The 19,870-nt window shown below is 45.5% G+C and overlaps 3 protein-coding genes across 3 annotated transcripts in view; all 3 read left to right on the plus strand.

Moving 5' to 3' along the window:
- LOC311493971 (collagen alpha-1(XX) chain-like) overlaps positions 1-2,617 on the plus strand; it is a 34,963-nt gene extending 32,346 nt beyond the window's left edge. The window contains exons 37-42 of the mRNA XM_084552795.1: positions 26-61; positions 150-216; positions 1,129-1,317; positions 1,399-1,476; positions 1,582-1,743; positions 1,899-2,617. Of these exons, the coding sequence (XP_084408921.1) occupies positions 26-61; positions 150-216; positions 1,129-1,317; positions 1,399-1,476; positions 1,582-1,743; positions 1,899-1,927 (561 nt within the window). The 3' untranslated portion in view covers positions 1,928-2,617. The remainder of the gene's footprint in view (positions 1-25; positions 62-149; positions 217-1,128; positions 1,318-1,398; positions 1,477-1,581; positions 1,744-1,898) is intronic.
- Positions 2,618-3,267: 650 nt separating this feature from the next.
- On the plus strand, positions 3,268-7,184 carry dpm1 (dolichyl-phosphate mannosyltransferase subunit 1, catalytic). Its single transcript, XM_084552630.1, has 9 exons — positions 3,268-3,418; positions 3,621-3,720; positions 4,500-4,533; positions 4,623-4,699; positions 5,401-5,426; positions 5,533-5,628; positions 5,752-5,820; positions 5,925-6,039; positions 6,700-7,184. Exons 1-9 carry the CDS (start codon positions 3,288-3,290, stop codon positions 6,802-6,804), a joined length of 753 nt encoding a protein of 250 aa, XP_084408756.1. The 5' UTR covers positions 3,268-3,287; the 3' UTR covers positions 6,805-7,184.
- A 1,703-nt stretch (positions 7,185-8,887) lies between these two features.
- On the plus strand, positions 8,888-19,362 carry adnpb (activity-dependent neuroprotector homeobox b). Its single transcript, XM_084553887.1, has 4 exons — positions 8,888-9,330; positions 13,715-13,831; positions 15,098-15,190; positions 15,284-19,362. The coding sequence occupies exons 2-4, from the start codon at positions 13,724-13,726 to the stop codon at positions 18,308-18,310; spliced, it is 3,228 nt and encodes a 1,075-aa protein (XP_084410013.1). The 5' UTR covers positions 8,888-9,330; positions 13,715-13,723; the 3' UTR covers positions 18,311-19,362.
- Positions 19,363-19,870: the final 508 nt, after the last annotated feature.

A 19,870-nucleotide genomic window follows, 5' to 3' on the forward strand; every position in this document is an offset into this window, starting at 1 on the left:
TCTAAACATGTCTACATGTTTACAGGGTCTGTCAGGGAATAAAGGGGAACGGGGAGAAAAGGTGGGTTCATGAAACTCTCGTAACATTATGATGCATTGCTTTTCATTGCATTAGATGTTAGATGGCGTAACTGTGGCTGTTTTTACAGGGCGAACCTCAGTCTATGGCCATGATCTATCAACTGGTCACACAGGCCTGTGAGCAACTAGTACATAGTAAGTAAGGAACCGGTCAGTAAAATGAGCTAGAACATCTACGTCCCGCTTACGCCTGTGTTTCATGTGGCACATTTGCACGGGATAAACGAACTTTTACATTTTATTCAAATTTACTATCCATAGTAATGTCTCAGGTACTTTCTGCTTCACTCCACCGCATGTCAGAGGAAAATTTACACTTTTTGACAGCTTTAATTACTTTGCAAATTCTGAATTGATAATAAGGAATATATTTTTTTTTAAATAAAAGAAGGTTCCGGGTTTGAATCCAGGCCTTTCTCAGTGCAAAGTCAGGATGTCGCCACATAGCTTCCAGGCCCCTTCACAGAAAAAAAATATTCAAAAGAACAAAACTGTGAAGGATGATGAGATGGATGACATGCATATTTATAGGGGTTGGATTATATTTAGTGATGCATTAATGGTGTCAAACATACGGCCCACGGGCCAAAAGTGGACGGCCAGAGGGTCTAATCTGGCCCGCAGCGTGAATTTGCAGAAAGTGTGAAAATGACATAGAAGATTTCAGTGAAAACAACTGCTGTTCCTAATTTGTCCACTGTTTTAGTCAGAGAAGTGGACAGAACACAACGCTGGGACCCAGGACTAAACAGCAGACAGCAATGAGCCCAAATTGCACTTATGTTTATTAAGATATTTCATTATTTTTTTTTTTTTAAAGGATAGTTGATTAAATGTAAACATTCTCCTGATTTACTTTGGAGTTGTTGTTACTTATAGGTTATTATTCTGTCATGTTACTGGTCTGGCCCGCTTCAGGTCAAATTGGGCCCCAAATCAAAATGAGCAAAACATGAAACGCAGATGTAGGGGGTAGATTCTCAATCACATGACGTCTAATGTCGTGCAAACAGTGCTATAGAAGCTATTTCATTTTATTTATTTCAGAAGAGGTGATGAAGCTCGACAGTTTCATGAACGAGGTGAATCGTAAGCCAGCTCCTATCGAGGAGCCGGTGGGGCCTCCGGGGGAACCCGGGATACCAGGGCCCAGGGGCCCACCAGGCGATAGAGGCTCCCAGGGGAATACTGGATCTAGAGGGAGACCTGGCAGGACCGGATATCCAGGAGAACAGGGTGAGACTTCCTCTGGTGGATGGTTTGTGCTGCACAAACGTGTTACACCCAAGTACTGATTTGTGTCGTCCTTTTCTCCAGGAAGGAGAGGTGTGCAGGGGGCGAAGGGTGATTCAGGAACCAATGTCCAGGGGCCCTCAGGGATTAAAGGATTCGCAGGTATCTGTCCTCAAATTGTTGCATCTGTTATGTAACGCACACATGATCCAAAAGTTAGCAACTCTGCACCGACGTCAGGTCATGATGAGTGTGTGCTGTCTGCAGGTCCTCCGGGTGAGTCTGTGCTGGGAGTCCCTGGTCCAAAGGGAGACGGCGGTAACTCGGGGCCAACAGGAGTCACCGGACCTCCGGGTCAGCCGGGAGAGATGGGACCACCGGGTGTGTGTGACAGTAGTGGAGGCTGCCACAGTGCTCCCCAGCAAACAGGTGAGCCGCTACTAAAGACACATCTTGAATACTATTCAGAGTTCCTCTTGAGTTTCTCATAAAAATGACTCAAAAGTGGATTTTCTCCTGAAAGTTTGCAGACTCTACCAAAATACAGTGTTGACCCTTTGTGTGTTTGCTCTCTCTTCATCCAGAAGACCCTTACTATGGCTACGAGCCCTGAGTGGAGATCAACAAGCAGGCAGCGGTGGAAATGACTCCCGTTGGAGCTGAATAACAGACGGAACAATAAGAGCTCCAACGAAGGGGCTTCGCTTGTTATACTCGCCGCTCGGGGATGTGGGAAAGGAAACGATGCGGGAAGGATTTCCCTCCTCTCGTCCGGAGAAATGAATTTTGGGGCTTCCTAACACAGAATAGCGTCATACAGGAGAATCTGTCCTTCTCAGCGGGATCAGTAAAGTTCTGTCTCACGCGCCGTATTCGCACTGAAACCTTTCGTTGCTATGTCTATGTATCCATGCACTGTATCGTTGCCAAATAGTTTATCCACCTGTGTTTACTGTTCCGTGTCTTTCGTTTGCCATTTTAACCTTAACTGCCTCAAGGACAAATGAAAATGATGCATAATCCATGGTGTACAAGCTTCCTTTTGTTCCATGGCATAAATGATACTGTGATCGTGCCTGTTGTCACCATATGTATGATACCCTGTATATTTTTTGTTGTATCTACTCTATTTGATTATTCATGTATATAAACTGTATGAATTCTACATGATAATACCTGTTTACATTTTCTAATTTTCTAGGGTTCGGGTGCTCAGCATTAGTGTGTGTGTGTGTGTGAGAGAGAGAGAGCGCGAATGTTTTTCTTTGGATGCATTTTTTTTAATCTTTTTAATAAAATAAATTCCATAAATATGTGTCTCATGAAGTGTGTTTTTTTTTCCAAAATTATTTCGTTTGAATGAAATCAAATCTTCATGTTTGCAAGACTTTCAAAATAAAATATATGAGGAAACAAACATGGGCTTAATATTGGGCAAGATAAGAAAAAAAAAAAAAGGACCAATAAATAAATAAATAATCGGCATAAAAGCCTGGCACTTTATTGGCACACTGAAGTTAACACAGTAGTGCGAAACCCTCACCTGTTGGAGGAACCTGCGGAGGCTCGGAACCATGTTGCAGAGGGAATTATTTACAGTGGAGCTTATTTTGAAGAGCACAAACGGAAGTTCCAACCAACCGGCAAGCGGCACAATTTCCGGTATTAAAATATATGTGTCAATTTTTCAAAATAAAGGAGAGCTTTATCTCCATTGCATATTTTAAAGTTCTATTTACTCGTAAATGTCATGGCGTAAGATAACAGGACTAGACATGGATTAATACAGCAATTATTTTGAAAATATTCTCCAAAATAAATAGTTTTAGTATTGTTAGATAACTTCGCTACGCAAAAGACCTGTTGTGATACTTTATTCTGAAAATAACAAACAGGAAGTTGTGTGCTTTTTTCTATTTACATCCGCATTCAACTACTTCCTGCTGCGTGATCACGTAGCCTGTCCCGTCGCCATGGCGAGCCGAAAAACCTCTCAGTCAAAGCGAGTGAACGGAGACAAATACTCTGTGCTGCTGCCGACCTACAACGAAAGAGAAAACCTGCCTTTAATAGTTTGGCTTTTGGTTAAATATTTCGGCGAGAGGTGAGTTTCCCGGGGCTCGGCTAGCGCTAGCTAACGTTACCGCTGTGTTAATACCACAGACAGTGATGAGCTGTCACTAAACCGGCAGCTCTCCTCGTTCCGCTCAGCTTCCAGTTTATTTAAAACTGTCAGTGAGTGTTTGTATGTGAGAGATAAAACCGAAACATGCAGCTGCAATCTGTTGAACTTGTTGTGCTTACAGCGGATTCAACTATGAAATAATTGTCATTGACGACGGAAGCCCGGATGGGACACTGGAGGTGGCGGAGCAGTTGCAGAAAATTTATGGAAAGGACAAAATAGTAAGTTAAGAATCAGTGCTAATGGAGGTAGATTAAAGTAAAAACACACAAATGAACTATTTTTTTTCTTTTTCATAAAATATGCCATTTCAAACTCTTTGCATTCTTCTGAATTTTCTATGTTTCTGCATAAAAATCACTCCAGACATCACCGGTTTATCATTCAAGTCCTGAAAGTAGACAAAGAGAACCTGATCAAACAAATGAAACTGAAGTATTGTACTTGGGTGTTTGATTATTAAAGAAAATTAGCTAATATTACTTATCTCTGAGCTGCAAAAGTAAGTGAACCTTTAGGATTACAAGTTAATTTCAAGGCCAAATTAGAGTCCATCTGTTCAGGAGTGTTTTCAATAATGAGACTAAAGTGTCCTGATGCAGGCGGGTCATGTTAGGAAACCCACCAACATCTCAGAACTGAAACGGTTCTGTACTGAGGAATCAACTAAAATTCCTCCAAGCTGCTGTCGACGACAGATCAGTAGTTACCGGAAACGTTTAGTTGCTGTTAATGCTGCACAAGGAGGTCACGGCAGAAAACAAGGCTTCACTTATGTTTAATTACATTTCTAGAATAAATAAAGTTTAATATTTCTGTTGTATTTGTTTGTTTGGGTTGTCTTTGTCTGCTTTCAGGACTTGTGTGAAAAGTCACTGATGTTTTGAGTTATTTTTGTGCAGAAATGTAGAAGAATAATTTTAAGCGACACTTTATGTCCTGTGCCTATGTAAGAGGATTTTGTAAACCCGTTAAACCCTAACTCTCTTCTGCATTTCAGCTTCTGCGACCGAGGGAGAAAAAATTAGGCCTGGGTGAGTTGTACGCCGCGTGAGAAAACACCGTTTTAGACGTAGTAACTCTTCCCACCTGCCCACTGATGTCCTCCTGCTTCCTTTCAAAGGCACCGCCTACATCCACGGCATGAAGCACGCCACTGGGAACTTCATCTTCATAATGGATGCAGATCTTTCTCATCATGTGAGTGGAGCTTACTGAAATCTTACATAGCCGTCACTCCTAGATTCATCGTCGTTTTTCCTGATGCGTTTCGACGGCGTAGGAAGCACAGCCGGATTAAATTTGCTGCGTGTTGGTTTACCAAGCAGTGAGGCGATGGGTGTTTGTGATTGGAAAAAGTGGGTTTTATTTAATCAACAAATGCAGAAACTATCAAAGTGAGAACTTAAGTAGAGCTATAAATAAAAAGACTCGACATAATCTGCTAACTCCAAAACAAAGAAATAAAAAAAAATCAGACAAAGTAATTAAACTAATTTGCCAGTAAGCTTGTAATGTTAACAAGTGCACTCCAGGTAATTTAGCAAGCTGTGCGCTGTTAAATGACTTGGTGGCAGATGGCTTGCTGCCAAAAATTGAAGAAGACAAGTTGATAGTAGGAGATCGTCACTCATTACTAGCAACTTGATTTATTTGTTGGACTTTATTAATCTAGTTGCACGGTGCAGACCTCATCTACGAGAATACCAGGAAGAAAACCTTGATGAATCTACAGGGGAGGAAATTATGTTCATTTAGAGACTGGATCTGGATTTGGATCAACCACTGCTAAATATTAAATGATCGGTATGGGATCAGGGCAAAAAAAAAAACGTATAAAACCTGAAGAGGTTGTTGTGGTGGTCTGTGTGATATTTATTGTTCTTTGTTTTTCATTTCAGCCCAAGTTTATTCCAGAATTTATTCAGTAAGTGTCTCCAAATGTTTTTTCTCATGGCTAAAATACACATACTTGGAAGCGACATGATGCTCCATCTTTTTAGTTAAAATATTGTTTTGACTTATTTTGTCAGAAAGCAGAAAGAAGGTAATTACGACCTGGTGTCTGGAACACGGTACAGTGGAAACGGAGGCGTCTACGGCTGGGACCTGCGCAGGAAACTCATCAGGTAGCTGCTAGTCGACGCTGCTTTGTGTTAATTTTCTGCTCACTTTATTGCGAAGAAGCTGAGGTTAAATTTTCTTTTATTTCTGTCTCTCTCTCTTTCTCTCACTCTTTCTCTCTCTGTCAGCCGGGGTGCCAACTTTTTGACTCAAGTGCTGTTGAGACCCGGCGCTTCCGACCTCACAGGCAGCTTCAGGTGAGCGCTAGGAAGGAGTGTTGTTGCAAATGAAGCGCCGCCGACTTCCTAAAATCGCAAAGTGTTTCCTCACGCTCCCGCTGCTCTTTCCTCGCCGACGTCAGGTTGTACAAGAAGGAGGTGTTGGAGAGTCTGGTGGAGCGCTGCGTGTCCAAAGGCTACGTCTTTCAGATGGAGATGATTATTCGAGCCAGACAGCTCAACTACACAATCGGAGAGGTGAGGTCGCGGTTTTTGTTTTTGTCCCGTGGTGTTGGATTTAATTCGGTTTATGAGTTAGTTTTTTTCATATCCAGCTAGGGCTGGATATCACTACTGATTTCCTGAATCGGTTTGACTTTAATTTAATATCACTTAGAGATATTTCAGTTTCAAAACAACTGTCTTCGGATAGATTTTATTTTAAAAATTTAGACCATTTCCTGCATCCTCTCTTTAGAAATCTTGCTGCGGTCTTGTGCGCACAGCAAATCTCATTAGACCACGCAACAAGATGAGATCTAAAACATGACTGAAGCCACAAGTCCGAGAGCAACGTCAGGCCTAAAAGTTGACAGGTTTCAGAAAGTCAGACAACAGAGAAGAAGATGTGAGCAAAATGAGAAACTGGAGAGAAAATACTGTGGAAATACCACAAATCTCTGAAACAAGTGACAACGTTAGATTTAGTTTAAAGTAAAATTGTTTCTTAACCCGAATATCTCTAATTGATATTGAACTAAATCAAATAGAATCAGGACAATTTTGGTTTTAGCTTTAACCTAATGTTAAATATATCATAAAAACTTACATCAAGCTCTAAATGAAAAGTTCATTTCAACGTTGTTTTGCCTTTTGATGTGACCGAGGAAACCTGTTCTCTCTTCTTCCAAACAACAGGTACCCATTTCCTTTGTGGACCGAGTTTATGGCGAGTCCAAACTGGGAGGCAACGAGATTGTGTCATTCGCTAAAGGACTGATCACGCTCTTCGCCACGACATGATCAGTGAAGCGCTCCGTTTGGACATCCCACGGCCGTGTAGTCTTTGTCCCACTCTTAAATTCGCTGTCTTTAACGCAGTAGTTAATGAGGCGGGAGAAAAAAGCTCCACGTGATCAGGCGAGGCCTCTCTCTCTCTCTCTCTCTCTCTCTCTCTCTGTTAGCAGTAAATATAAAATAAGCCCCAGTCGGTAGCTATCCAGAATACCAAAGGAACGCTGCGCTTTACGTTCATCCGTCATCATCTTTAATCTGTTTGAAGCAAAGCACAGTGTCTCATCATTCCCAGACAGCTGACTGAACTCTACATTAACAAGGTTGTTTTAGTATTCAACTGCTACACCTGCAACTGCCTGTATAGAATTAAACAAATTTGTATTGTTGGTTGTGTTTTGTTTATTTATTTAGGATGACCTCAAGCTCAGTCTGGAGGATTAGGATGATGATGATAATACATACCAAGCCTAAGGTCCCTGCTCAACAACTTAGGAGAATGCTTCTTCTTCTTGACTTTGGAAACAGTAATGATATTGGGAAATGTTTTGTATAAAAATAATAGTTTGGTTTAAATGAGAGGCTTTATATTTGGAGATGAAACAACACTGTATTCCAGCATCAGAACCTCATCCCTCCATGAACCATGGGGGTGGTAATCTCCTGGTTTAGGCCTGTTTTGCTGCATCTGGTTCCAGGAAGGCTTGAACATCACTGATGGACCAATGAATTCTGAATTCTACCAGTGAACTCTAAAAGAAAATGTCAGGACATCTGTCCATGAGCTGAATATGAGAGAAACTGGGTCATGCAGCAAGACAAAAACCCCAAGAAGAGAACGGTTAAATGAATGTTTTGGAATGACAAAGTCTGACTCCTGGCCTTAATCGAGTGGAAATGTTGTGGACGAAGGAAAGAGTTCATGTGAGGAAACCAACCAACATCTCAGAACTGAAGTGGTTCCTCCATGCCACTGTAGACGACTGATCAGCAGTTACCGGAAACATTTAGTTGATGTTAATGCTGCACAAAGAGGGTCACAGCAGATACTGGAAACAAGGGTTCACTTCACTTTTAACAACTCACAGATACGAACAAATGATTAATTTTCTTGAATAAATAAATCCAATAGTGCAAAATTTCTGTTTGCTTTGATTGATTGGGTTCTCTTTGACTACTTTCAGGACTTGTGTAAAAATCCACTGATGTTTTGAGTCATTTTTATGCAGAAATGTAAAAAAAATTCTGAGTTGGGCAATACTGTATTTGTTGGTCCACAGTTCTACATCTGTAGATTAATACTGATAATAAAACTGAGGGAACACATAAGAGACTGTAGTAAAAAGAAAAGGGAATTATTAATAATAATAATAATGCATAGTTGCACCAGTGTTAATCTACAATGGATTAATAATAATAATAAAAATAAATTAAACTTTTATCTCTCAGTCACATTAGATCTGCTATACGGCCTCCTAAAAAAGTTAGGAGGCCATTAACTGCTCCAGACCTCCTGAAACCTCCTGCCTTTCTGTGTTTTTAACCTTTTTTAGGGGAGTATATCCACTTTGAAAGTGCTCAGTTGAATAGAAATAATAAAATATGAGCAGTCAATAGACAGGAGGTGCAGCAGGGCAAGGCTGAATCCCATTAGAGCACACTACAGCGCCACCTATCGCTGGTTAGACCTCCGTGCCGCTCCAGCTGAGGCGGTGCGCTCATCCCATGCTCCGCAGGGAGGAAGACGCCAGATGTAACCAGGCCGCGCATGCGCCTCAGCCACTCCGGAAGGACGCCCGCTGTCGGCCAGCTCCCGCTACTACTTCTCCCGGGTTGTTTACCACCACAGAGCCGGTACACAGAGAAAAAATAAATAAAAACCACTCCACACAACCACTATATATTTAAATATATTTTTTTACAGAGCTTTTTTGCTTAATTGAACAAGTTGATTGACGGACCAATCAAGCAGTTGTAATGATTAGCCGGGGGGGAGCCTCGCGAGGACCTCACAATGAGATTATTTATGCTAATCGAGGCGACGTCACTTCCGCCCCCTTTTATTTGCGCCATTTTGGAGAGGGCAGTTTCTCAGGCTGGATGTGTATTGTCTGTCAGGGAGACGGGAGAATGGGAAAAGCGTTGTTGTGTGTGTATCAGGTAAACAGTTAAAGTAATTCACTGGACGGAGGAAGACACGGCGAAGACGATGCGTCCACCCTCCCGCCGCTCCGGGGGAATGGAAGTTTTAATTGTCTGATGAAGCTCGGAGGCTTTCCGTTGCCGTTTCCCGACCAGAGGGAAGAGGACAGCCGGGTTTGGAGGGTACACCAACGGCCGGGCTAGGGTGGCTGACTGGCTGGCTCTCCTCCTCCACCTCCTCCTCACGAAAGCGACTTGTCACCCGAAAACGCATATATACATACACGCCACCACCTCTCCCGAGATAAGCCGGACAAGTGGAAAGTACACCGCCTCAGTCATCCTGGGGGTGACACATTTCACTAAGACGGGAGCCGTTGACGTGAAGGAAAGGTAAAACTTGTCATAATGTTGTGTTTTTATTCGTGTAACCCCAGTTTGCTGCTAGCTCGCTCGCTGCTACCTGCGGGTGATGCTGGGTGGCAGTGAACTACAGCTAAGGTAACTTGGCTAACGTTTCTGTAAGTAGTGGGTGGTGGTGGTGGTGGTGGTAGTGGTGGAGGTTGGGGGGGGGGGAGAGGTTGGGGAGAGGGGGGTTGTCAACGTAACCTCAAGTTTAATCACTTCCCCGGTTGGTTTGTTTACAGCAGCACCTTTTTAAATACACAATTCGTGGAGGGATATTTAGAGAAGTGCCAGGTTTGAACAGCTCACGAGATTGTGTTGTTGTTGCTGCTGCTGCTGGTTGCTAGTGGGGCTAGCTTAGCATGCTAACCCACCCCCCACAACCCACCCCTACCCCCCTCTTCCATTCTTTGTCAGTGGCAGCAGCAGCAGCTCTCAGCCAGAGCTAGCTATCGATCTGGATTGTGCCAGATGTTGATCAGAAGATTAGACCCACGCACGTTTATTGTTGTTGTTGTGCCCGCAGCTAAAGAAGCTACCATGACAGATGTGGCTGTCTTCAATGGGCTGTAAGCTAAACATCATTATATATATATATATATATATATATATTAAAAAAACAAACAAGCAAGCAAAAAAATAAATAAATAAATAATAAAAAAAACAGTGGAAATAAGTTTTAATTTTAATTCTCAACCCCACCCCACCCTGGCTGCACACGAAGCTGATCACCATGTGAAAGCCAAGCGCACACAGGCCCAGGTGATGTACTCGTACCTGGTGTCGGATCCAGGAAGAGGAAGAGGAGGAGGAGGAGGGTTGTTACATGTGCTGGGACAAGTGCATCAGCCTCATATATAGACTTTTTTTATTTTATTTCACAAAAAAAACACACAGGTGTTTAATGGAGTGACCTGTACGTCATCTCAAACTTTCTGTGTGGTACACGTCCACACAGATGGAGGAGCGACGGAGGAAATCTGTGGCTGAAGGTTTGAATCCAGGCCCCTCTTGTTTTTCTTCTTCTTCTTCTTCTTCTTCTTCTTCACGCCACCATAGAAGGAGGAAACCTGTTTTCTGCCAGCAGAGCAGAGCAGAGCAGAGCAGCCTCCTATTGCCTTTCCTCCCTCTCCTCTCCCTTCTCTCCCTCCCTTCCCTCCTACTCAGCCTCTCCTTTTGCTTTTTCTCTCTCCTCGCTCCTATCCACCACCCCCCACCCTTCTCACCCTCTTCCATTTTCTCCCTCCTCTCCCCTCCTCTGTCTGTCTGTCCGTCCGACCTCCCTCCCTGCCTCCCCATCCCATCCCCCCCCTCATCTCTCCACTTCCGTAGCTCAGCCTCTGTCCTCTCCCCTTTCCTCTCATCTCTCTCCCCTCACACTCCTTCTCCCACCCTCACTCACCCCCCCTTCCTCATCCTCTCTCGCACTCACCCTCCCCCTTCCCTGATCTCTCTCTCTCTCTCTCTCTCTCTCTCTCTCTCTCTAGCTCCTTCTGTCCCTCCCCTTCCTCCCTTCCAACATCCCTCCCTCCCTCCCTCTCCTCCCTCTCCTCCCTTCCTTCCCCCTCTCCCCTCCGCACACTGCAGACATATTGTAGAGGCTGCTGCTGACTCAATAGGAGGCGCCATTCTGTGATGGTATTGCGAGGCAGGGAGAGAGAAAAAAGGGGGCAGGCAAGAATATAGGGAGGCTTACATAATGGACGCCCTCTCTAGCGCCATCTACAAGTAACGGGAGCGGCAGGGGGAAAAAGCGAGGGAAAGTGGGCCCTTGCACATTTCCCAACAAGAAGACAGACAGACAGACAGACAGGCAGGCAGGCAGGCAGGACGGCGAGAGACGTGCAGGCAGATCGACGGGAATGTCTCTGAACTGGTCCAACCACACACTCTTGTCCACGTGCCTCCTCCTCCTCCTCCTCCTCCTCTTCTTCCTCTGTGTTTTCTAGAAGCAGAGGTGTTCACAGGGATTGTCTGAGGCCGTGTCGTGTTTGTTGTCACTGCCTCTTTATGTCCTTGTGCGTCAGTGACCTTTGACCTCACTACACAGAGCTGTGATTGGAGCACATGACGCCGGAACCAGGCGGCTTGGGCAGTGAACTGAACTGTGATTTTCTGAATCAGTGTAATTTTTTAATTTGAAGGTTTCGATCCAGTTTAGATTCATAGAATTCTCTGGTCTTTTTTTTTAAAATATGCGCCATTTCCCACGTCCTCTTTATTAGAAATCCTGCCAACAAGGTCGGTCCACGTGTGAGGGAGATCCAAAACATGAGAGTAGCGCCAACCCTGAGAGCACCTTCAGGCCTGAAAACTGATTGGATTTAAAAAAGTAGAGGAGCAGCACAAAAAGCAAAGATGTGAAACTAGGGGGGGGGCGTCCACACGGAGACGCTTTTTGGTTTAAACGCATCGTTTTGGCCGATCGTCCAAACGAATCCTGTAAACGCATTTCCTTAAAACGCACTTCTCTGAAACCTGGTCCCGGGGTAAAGACGGAGGGGGGAAAAGATCGTTTTGGTACGTGTGGACGGCGCCTAGGAAGGATTATATTGTGTAAATAAATGAATGAACATTGGGAATATTGAACCAATTCAGGAACTCTGTAGCAATACTCAGCCCTGATATTAATTTATTTATGTTTCAGAGCTGTTTTAGTTTAGCCTAGAATCTAGACGCGCCCCTAGCAGCAGCAAATTACATTTGCTTCCAGGGTCAGTCTAGTTACTCTTCGTTGACTTGAGATTTCGAAAAAAATCCAAGATGGACCGGGCCAATCACGAGGCGGTGGGCGGGCTTAACGTGATGACGACTGACCTGCGACCATAAGTTCCGTGAATTTACGCGTGAATTCCCCATCCTGCTAGAACTACCAGAGCGATGGCTGCTGCTAGCGAACAACTTTCTTTCCAATCGGCTTTGGCCGCCACTCTGAAAGACTTGAAGTTAAGCTTTTCTCTGAGAAAAGAACAAGAAACTGCACTGAGGTCGTTCTTACAAAAGAAAGATGTATTTGGAGTTTTGCCAACCGGATACGGCAAAAGTTTGATCCACAGCTTGAAAATGATTAATGCAGGAGAAACTCAACCTGTAGGCGAACTCATAAAAAAAACAAAACAGGATGCAACAAGAACTATTTAATATCTATTAGGATAAGTTTTTTCCACAACACGTGCAAGGAACTCTCTTTTCCGTCGCTCTGACTACGTCACCTTCTTCGTTGCTCTGATTGGTTGTAGCGCTATCCTATTGCGTGGAGAGGGAGTTTGAAAGACAACCGTTTATCCCACCCCTCCGGTTGAGCCCCGTCTATGGAGAGTGCCCAGACCCTACATTTAACGTGGGTCTGGCTCGTCAGGCTAGTTTTAGTTGGTTATGAAGGAGATTTTCACCAAACTAATGCTCATTGGTCGTTGGTTCCAGAGATTTATTAGTATTTTGCTCATTCATGTCTTTGCTTTTGTCAAGCTCGTCCCCCGTCGTCGTACTTACTTTCTGGCTGCATGGCGTTCTCAGGGTTGTAGCTTCACGAGAGCACAGTAATATCTCTAATGAGAAGATGCAGGAAATGGCATGAATTTAATAAAATGAATCGATATCAGATCTTTCAAATCAAATGTTTTTTTTTTTTTAAACCCAGCCCTAGCATAACTTTCACATTTGATAGTTCCTTGACATTTCTTTATCATTTCACACCTGTCAGCCTGTGAAATGGTGTGAACCATTGGTAGGGATGTGTATTATGTCCTTAGGATGCAGGTGCGTCGTTGTAGGCTTGATTGAGACAACCAGCTCTTATTGTGGAGTCCTAAAAGGTTTCCTGGGGACATGTTTGCAAATAAACCCTCAGTTAGGGAGATTTAATTAATTGGAAATCACTGGAACCGAATATCTCTGAATGAATCAATGCTTAATTAGATCGATGCTTTGGTTTCATGGTTCTTGTATCGCTCACTGTCACACCGTCATGGCCTGCTTCAGTAGATCTCAGCGACTTGCTAAGTCAGGATGTAAAAATATGTGTTTTCTGACTGGCAGTAATTTCTTCTACATGTCCTTTTTCTAAATAATTTATTGTGGGATAAACTTTTGACCCAGGTAACCCTTGCTATGAATGTGAAAATGTCTGTAATTATGTCTCAGTAGAACCATAAACAAACATGTCTGAATGCCAGGAAGCCGTCACTTCAACAGATAAATGAAAGCGAGCTGTTTTGCTTTTGAACTCAATTCGATGAGTTGAGCCACCAGGTTAAGTTTTCAACAAGTTGTCCAACCTGTGACCTTTTCGTTGGGTTACGAGGCGTTTTTGTCTAGATTTAAACCCGACAACCCGTTGATAACCGCGCTTTTTTTTTTTCTTCCTCTTCAGGCCGGCAGAATGTTCCAGCTCCCTGTCAATAACCTGGGCAGTCTGCGGAAAGCGAGAAAAAATGTCAAGAAGGTCCTGGGAGACATCGGCCTGGAGTTCTGCAGAGATCACCTGGAGGTGAGCGTGTCCAGACTTTAGGGTTTTTTTTATAATTACGCCTCCACATTTCTACACCGTCTTCAAACTCACATTTTGATGGTTCTATTTCTAAAACGGCACAAGTTAATTGAAGTTAAAACACTTGATGTATGCTAATTAATGACAGAATGTAGTGATACGTCGTTATGTTTGAATCTATTTACTAAGAAAACTTGTGTTATATTTTAGTGGCTAAACAAAAGGTTAATCGACTTCTCAGAAAAAACGTAGTTACATAGGGCCCTATGATTTTTCGCGATCACGGAATCGCAGACGGAACTGGCCGATAAAAACGGAATCTATTTTTTAACGCGGAATATCGCGGAATTTGACATAATTTGCTGTTTTCATGTGGGAGAGGAACGTACGTCTGGGGAAAACTGCACGGAGGGAAGCAAATCTGGGTGGCACAACAAGCCCCTTCCAAAGACTGAGCCCCTCCCCCTTCAAAACATTGTAAGCATTGCGAAGCGGCCGCCTATGGCTCCGTCTTCGTCGGCGAAAAAACTGCGAAACTCGACGCTAACCCCCCAGTACAGAGCCGAGCAGTTCCCGAGCGACTTATGTGTGTCAGGCAGAGGTAGCGCTAGACTTTTTCGTTGTCACTTTGACTGACAGGGTCATAAAAATCCCGTCATAATCTATTTTCACCTGTCACTTTGATTTTTTGATATTTTTTTTTTAAATGATAATAATGACATATTCAATAGCATTTAATTTTCATTCATTTTTAATTAATATAGCGGTATAGTTTTATAACTTAAAACCTCAATAAAGTTAATTTCTATTTAATTTGTGTACATTTTAGTCATTTACATTAAAAACACTGTTTTTGATAGTAAAATAAGAGTAAAAGGTAAAAAAAAAAATGGGATTCTCAAAAACTATAATGGAAAAAACAGAACTACCAAAAATTTAAACGGAAAAAAACGGAATTTGGGAAAAAAATAAAACGGATTTTATAGGGCCCTAGTTACACTAATTGGAGAAATAGTTGTTCGGCTTTACAATGAGAAGAGCAGTTCAACATCTGGGTCAAATTTAATTAATCACCTTACTCTTGATGTTAGGGTTTGGGCTTTTTACAAAGGAGTGTGGCTCGTTGACGCATTTGTTTGTCAATGATGTTGACGATTCGTTACCGCCCTACTGTCTGACTGAAGCGGGCGTTTCAGATAACACTCTGCATATTTGTTTCACCGTGATCATGCACTAAGCTTAAACCATCGACCTTTGCTTTGTTAGGACTACAAAGACTATACTCCTCCAGACGTGTATATGAAACACACCAGCTGGGAAGATGTGTGCATGTGGGAGCCGTCACATACCAAAGTCCAGGTACGTACGCTCAACATATTATTCTGCCAGCTCAGATTTTCGTTCACGTCACAAAAGAACTTGAAGGTACAATTTGTGTTCTTGTGTCTCCAGGACTACAGATCGAAACCTTTCTGCTGCTCCGGCTGCCTCTTCTCCTCCAAGTACTTCTCCGCGTACAAGAGCCACTTCCGCAACGTGCACAGCGAGGACTTTGAGAACAACATCCTGCTCAACTGCCCCTACTGCACTTACAATGGCAACAAGAAGACGCTGGAGACGCACATCAAACTCTTCCACATGCCAAACAGCGCCGTGCGGCCGGGCCCCGGGGGCATGGTGGCGGGCGGCGGCGGGATCGTGATGAAGGACGGGGTGCTGAAGAGGAGCGGCGACAGCGTGGAGCAGGCGGTGTACTACTGCAAGAAGTGCACCTACAGGGACCCTTTGTACAATGTGGTGCGAAAGCACATCTACCGGGAACATTTTCAGCAAGTGGCCCAGCCCTATATTGTGAAACCGGGGGAGAAGGCGAACGCTCAGAACGGCGGCACAGCGCAGACTAATAACACAAACGCCGTCAGCAACAACCAGATCCACTGCAAGAAGTGTCTCTTCGTTCCGCGGAACTACGAGGCACTCGTCCAGCACGTCATCGAGGACCACGAGAGGATCGGCTACCAGGTGACCGCAATGATTGGGCACACCAGCGTCATAGTCCCCCGCCCCAAACCGATCATCATGATGCCCCCCAAAACCCAAGGAGACAAGACCATCATTGGGATGGGTCCCAAAGGCGCGGTGATGGCTACGACCAGGTCTCCCGGCTCGCAGCAGCTGGGTCGAGTTGTCATCACGTCGAAGGCCGGCTTCACCCCTCAGAGTCTCCTGTCCGGGATGAAGCACGACGCGATCGGGTTAAAGGCCGGCTCCACGCAGACGTTCTCCGTCGGCAACCAGCAGGTTCGGGTCTCTCTGCCGGGGAACGCCCAGGTCTCTGTGCCCCAGCAGTCACATGCAGCAAAGCAGCTTATTTCTGGAGGAGGCCTGCGGAGCCCGGTGATGGTCACCACCTCCTCCTCGCTCAAGTCTAACCCCCTGGGCTCACGTGTCCAGGCAGCGGCCACTACGGTAGCCTCTGTCACGTCCAAGAAAGGCGGCTCCTCTGTCCTCGGCACATCCTACACCCAGAAGTGGAAAATCTGCACTATTTGCAACGAGCTTTTCCCGGAGAACGTGTACAGTTCTCATTTCGAGAAGGAGCACAAGGCGGAGAAGGTGCCCGCCGTGGCCAACTACATCATGAAGATCCACAACTTCACCAGCAAGTGTCTCTACTGCAACCGCTATCTCCCCAGCGACACGCTGTTGAACCACATGCTGATCCACGGCCTGTCCTGCCCGCACTGCCGCGCGACTTTCAACGACGTCGAGAAGATGGTGGCGCACATGCGGCTGTCGCACCCGGACGAGAAGGTCGGCCCGCGCACGGACTCCCCCTTGACCTTTGACCTCACCCTGCAGCAGGGCAATCCCAAAAACGTTCAGCTGATCGTCACTACATACAACATGCGGGACGCGCCCGAGGAGTCCGTGGCGTTTCACGCCCAGAACAACAACAACAACATGTCCTCGGCGCTGTCTGCGTCTCTAATATCGGGCAAGAGGTTAATGCCTCAGCACCCGCCCAAAACGCCCTCAGGGACCTCTGACAGTGCGCCGGTCAAGAGCCCCCCTCAGGCGTCTGTCCCCTACAAAAGGGACGTGGGGAAAACTCTGTGTCCTCTCTGCTTCTCAATCCTCAAGGGCCCGATCTCGGACTCACTGGCCCACCACCTGAGAGAGAGGCACCAGGTGATTCAGACAGTCCACCCCGTAGAAAAGAAACTAACCTACAAGTGCATTCACTGTTTGGGGGTTTACACAAGTAACATGACCGCGTCCACCATCACACTACATCTGGTGCACTGTCGAGGCGTGGGGAAGTCCCAGAATGGACAGGACAGCCGGGCAACCCATTCTTCTTCTTCTCGGGTCGGCCAGGCCCAGAGCGGCACTCTCAAGCGGGCCGGCTTCGATAGCTCGGACACTAGCGCGCCAAAACGAAGGAGGCCCGGACCCCCGGGGGAAAGGGCCCACCCGCGGGACCGCAACGGCCCGTGCACGTTCGTGGAAAACCCCGACGAGCCCGTCGTTCTCGCCCTCGACCCCAAAGGGCACGAAAACCAGTCGTACGAATCCAGGAAGGGGTTCCTGACGCAGTACTTCAACCGCGCGCCGTACCCCACGCAGCGGGAGGTGGAGAAGCTGGCGGCGAGCCTGTGGCTGTGGAAGTCGGACATCTCCAGCCACTTCGTCAACAGGAGGAGGAAGTGCGTGCAGGAGTGCGAGACCCAGGGCGCCAGCGTGCTGCTGGGCTTCAGCATGCACGAGCTCTGCAAGGTGAGCCACGGCCTGGCGTTGCTCGCCGAGGGCGGCGCGTACGAGGGCCGGCGCGGCAGGCGGCGGACGTCCGGGGCGCGCATGGGGGTGTCGGAGCAGGCTCTCCGGAGACACAGGGAGCTCGTGGCCAGTAGAGGAGAAGAGCGCAGGCTGACCAGGAGCGAGGAAGGTGCTACGGCGACGGGGGCGACGGCGGCGGCGGCTCCTCCTCCTCACGCCACCAGAGACCAAACCAAGACAATCAACCGCACGTTACCACAGAAGATGCCTCTCGATCTCTCGGAGCCCATCGCCATAGACTCTGACAGTGATGAGGAAGAGCAGCAGCGGCAGCAGCAGCAGAAGGATAACAAGGAAGAGGAGGGAGAGGTACGTCTCCATGGTAACCGGCAGCTTACTGGTACTAAGGAGAGAATGGAGCCAAGGACAGAGGCCAGGATTGTTTCAGATCTGGATGATCTGTCAGACGAGGACGAGGACGACGATGAGGACGACGACGACGACGACGATGAGGACGACGATGAGGACGAGGACGAGGACGATGGGTCACACGTAGAGAACGGCTTCGGGCCCCCAGAGGGCCCGGTGAGACAGGCTGCTAAAGGAAGAGACACTCTGCCCATCATCATCCCCAAGTTCGTACCGTCGTCGGCGCGGAGCGGGAGAGACGGGGCCCAGCTCGGCAAGCAGCAGGTCTGACCGCCGCCCGAAGAACCCAACGAGCGCTCAGCTGATCTAAACCTAAAGAGAGAGATCTCAAAAAATTTAACAAGCCATCCAGTGACATTTTAACGGGGCAGGACTCATCGAGCAGCTACAGACGTGAAAGATTTGTACACGCGGCGGGGGCGAGGGGGCGCAAAGACGAGCGAAGTCGCACCAAACTGCACCGACAGAGAGATTCTTTTTGTCTACTTTGTTAACGCTGAGGATGAGTTAATAACTTTTAATTTGGAGCTCGTGAAGAGTGGCTCAAACTGTCGGGAGTTGTTTTTTGAGGCGAAGCTTTTAAGCTGACCAGATAATCCATCGTTTCTTTTTTTTTTTTTTTTTTTCCATGTAGTTCATACTGAGATAGTGTAAATTTGTACAGTCTTTTAGACATGTTTGGACAGACGTTTGCCGTACATGTTCCCCTGAATATTTGCTATTACCCGTGTGTAAAGGTTAGCTTCATATGTTCTACATCGGTATGCTTAACAATAGGTGTCGCTTTGGTGGCTGGTATTTTCTCGTATGTTTATTTTTTAACGAAAAACTAGTTTCTTTGCAAAATAATATATCTATATATAAATAAATTTACTTTTTTTTTTTTTGGTTCGTTTCGTTGCTTTTATCCCGATTTAGATTTATTTTTTAAGTTCGATCCTTTGTTTTCTCGTTCAGAAAGAATCTAAGCTGCTCTTTCCCTTTTATAAAACTACAACGGAGCGTTTCATTGACGTTTTGCAGCCCCCCCCCCCCCCCACCCCTTTTTTTTGCTCACTGACTCGTACTGTACCTGCTTTCTGTTTTCACGATTTTAACCTCTTTTTGCACCACGAGGCCGGACGGTTAGCGACCACGTACGCCGACGTACACGGAAGTGAAAACATTATTTTATTTTATTTTTCGTCCCCCGCCCCCCCCTCCCAAAAAAGATAGTTGTGTTTAATATGTGTTCTTTGAATTGTGTGTATTTGTTATGTTTTTCATTTTTCACTTTAAGCATTTATGAACAATAAAGTGCTGTAATTGTGCTTCTCACAGAACCAGAGGGATTGTTCTCATTGAGGCATCGGCTATAAAAGCTGTGAATGTGTTTTAATTTATTTTATATACGAGCTTTTAAATCTGTTGTTTTGTTGCTTTATTTCTTAAAAACTCTCCGTGATGGTTCTCGGTGATCCAGGTTGTCGTATATATAAAAAAAGAACAAAGCTTCTTGACGTTTATTGAACCGAAGAAGGAAAAATATGTTTAAGAATATTACCCCAAGAAGTCCAGTTGTGTTTGTTTTAGCTTTCTTAAAACTGCAGTTTCCGTGTCGCGGTCACTCCAGCAAACATTATTCGTGTCTCACAAGAAGTTAAACTTTATGTTTGCAGACTATTGGTCCACGTTGACCTGTGCAAGAGAAGGGGACTGTAGTTTGTGTAGTTAATGGTGCGCTGATGGTCTTTAAAGACCCAAGATAAATCCAAAAGGTCACCAGATGTGTACATAGACACAGAGCGTTTATTTATTTATTTATTTATTTTTCTTTCACCACATTAAGCC

This window comes from Chelon labrosus, assembly GCF_963514085.1.
Source record: "Chelon labrosus genome assembly, chromosome: 10".
Lineage (NCBI taxonomy): Eukaryota > Metazoa > Chordata > Actinopteri > Mugiliformes > Mugilidae > Chelon > Chelon labrosus.

What these genes read in the sequence shown, in the direction of transcription:
- dpm1 (XM_084552630.1), top strand. Translation starts at nt 3,288, where the DNA reads ATGGCGAGCCGAAAAACCTCTCAGTCAAAGCGAGTGAACGGAGACAAA. An exon ending in ATGCAGATCTTTCTCATCAT is followed by an intron (nt 4,700 to 5,400) that starts GTGAGTGGAGCT and finishes TTTTCATTTCAG; the next exon opens with CCCAAGTTTATTCCAGAATT. An exon ending in CTGCGCAGGAAACTCATCAG is followed by an intron (nt 5,629 to 5,751) that starts GTAGCTGCTAGT and finishes TCTCTCTGTCAG; the next exon opens with CCGGGGTGCCAACTTTTTGA.
- adnpb (XM_084553887.1), top strand. Translation starts at nt 13,724, where the DNA reads ATGTTCCAGCTCCCTGTCAATAACCTGGGCAGTCTGCGGAAAGCGAGA. An exon ending in TCTGCAGAGATCACCTGGAG is followed by an intron (nt 13,832 to 15,097) that starts GTGAGCGTGTCC and finishes TTGCTTTGTTAG; the next exon opens with GACTACAAAGACTATACTCC. An exon ending in CGTCACATACCAAAGTCCAG is followed by an intron (nt 15,191 to 15,283) that starts GTACGTACGCTC and finishes TTGTGTCTCCAG; the next exon opens with GACTACAGATCGAAACCTTT.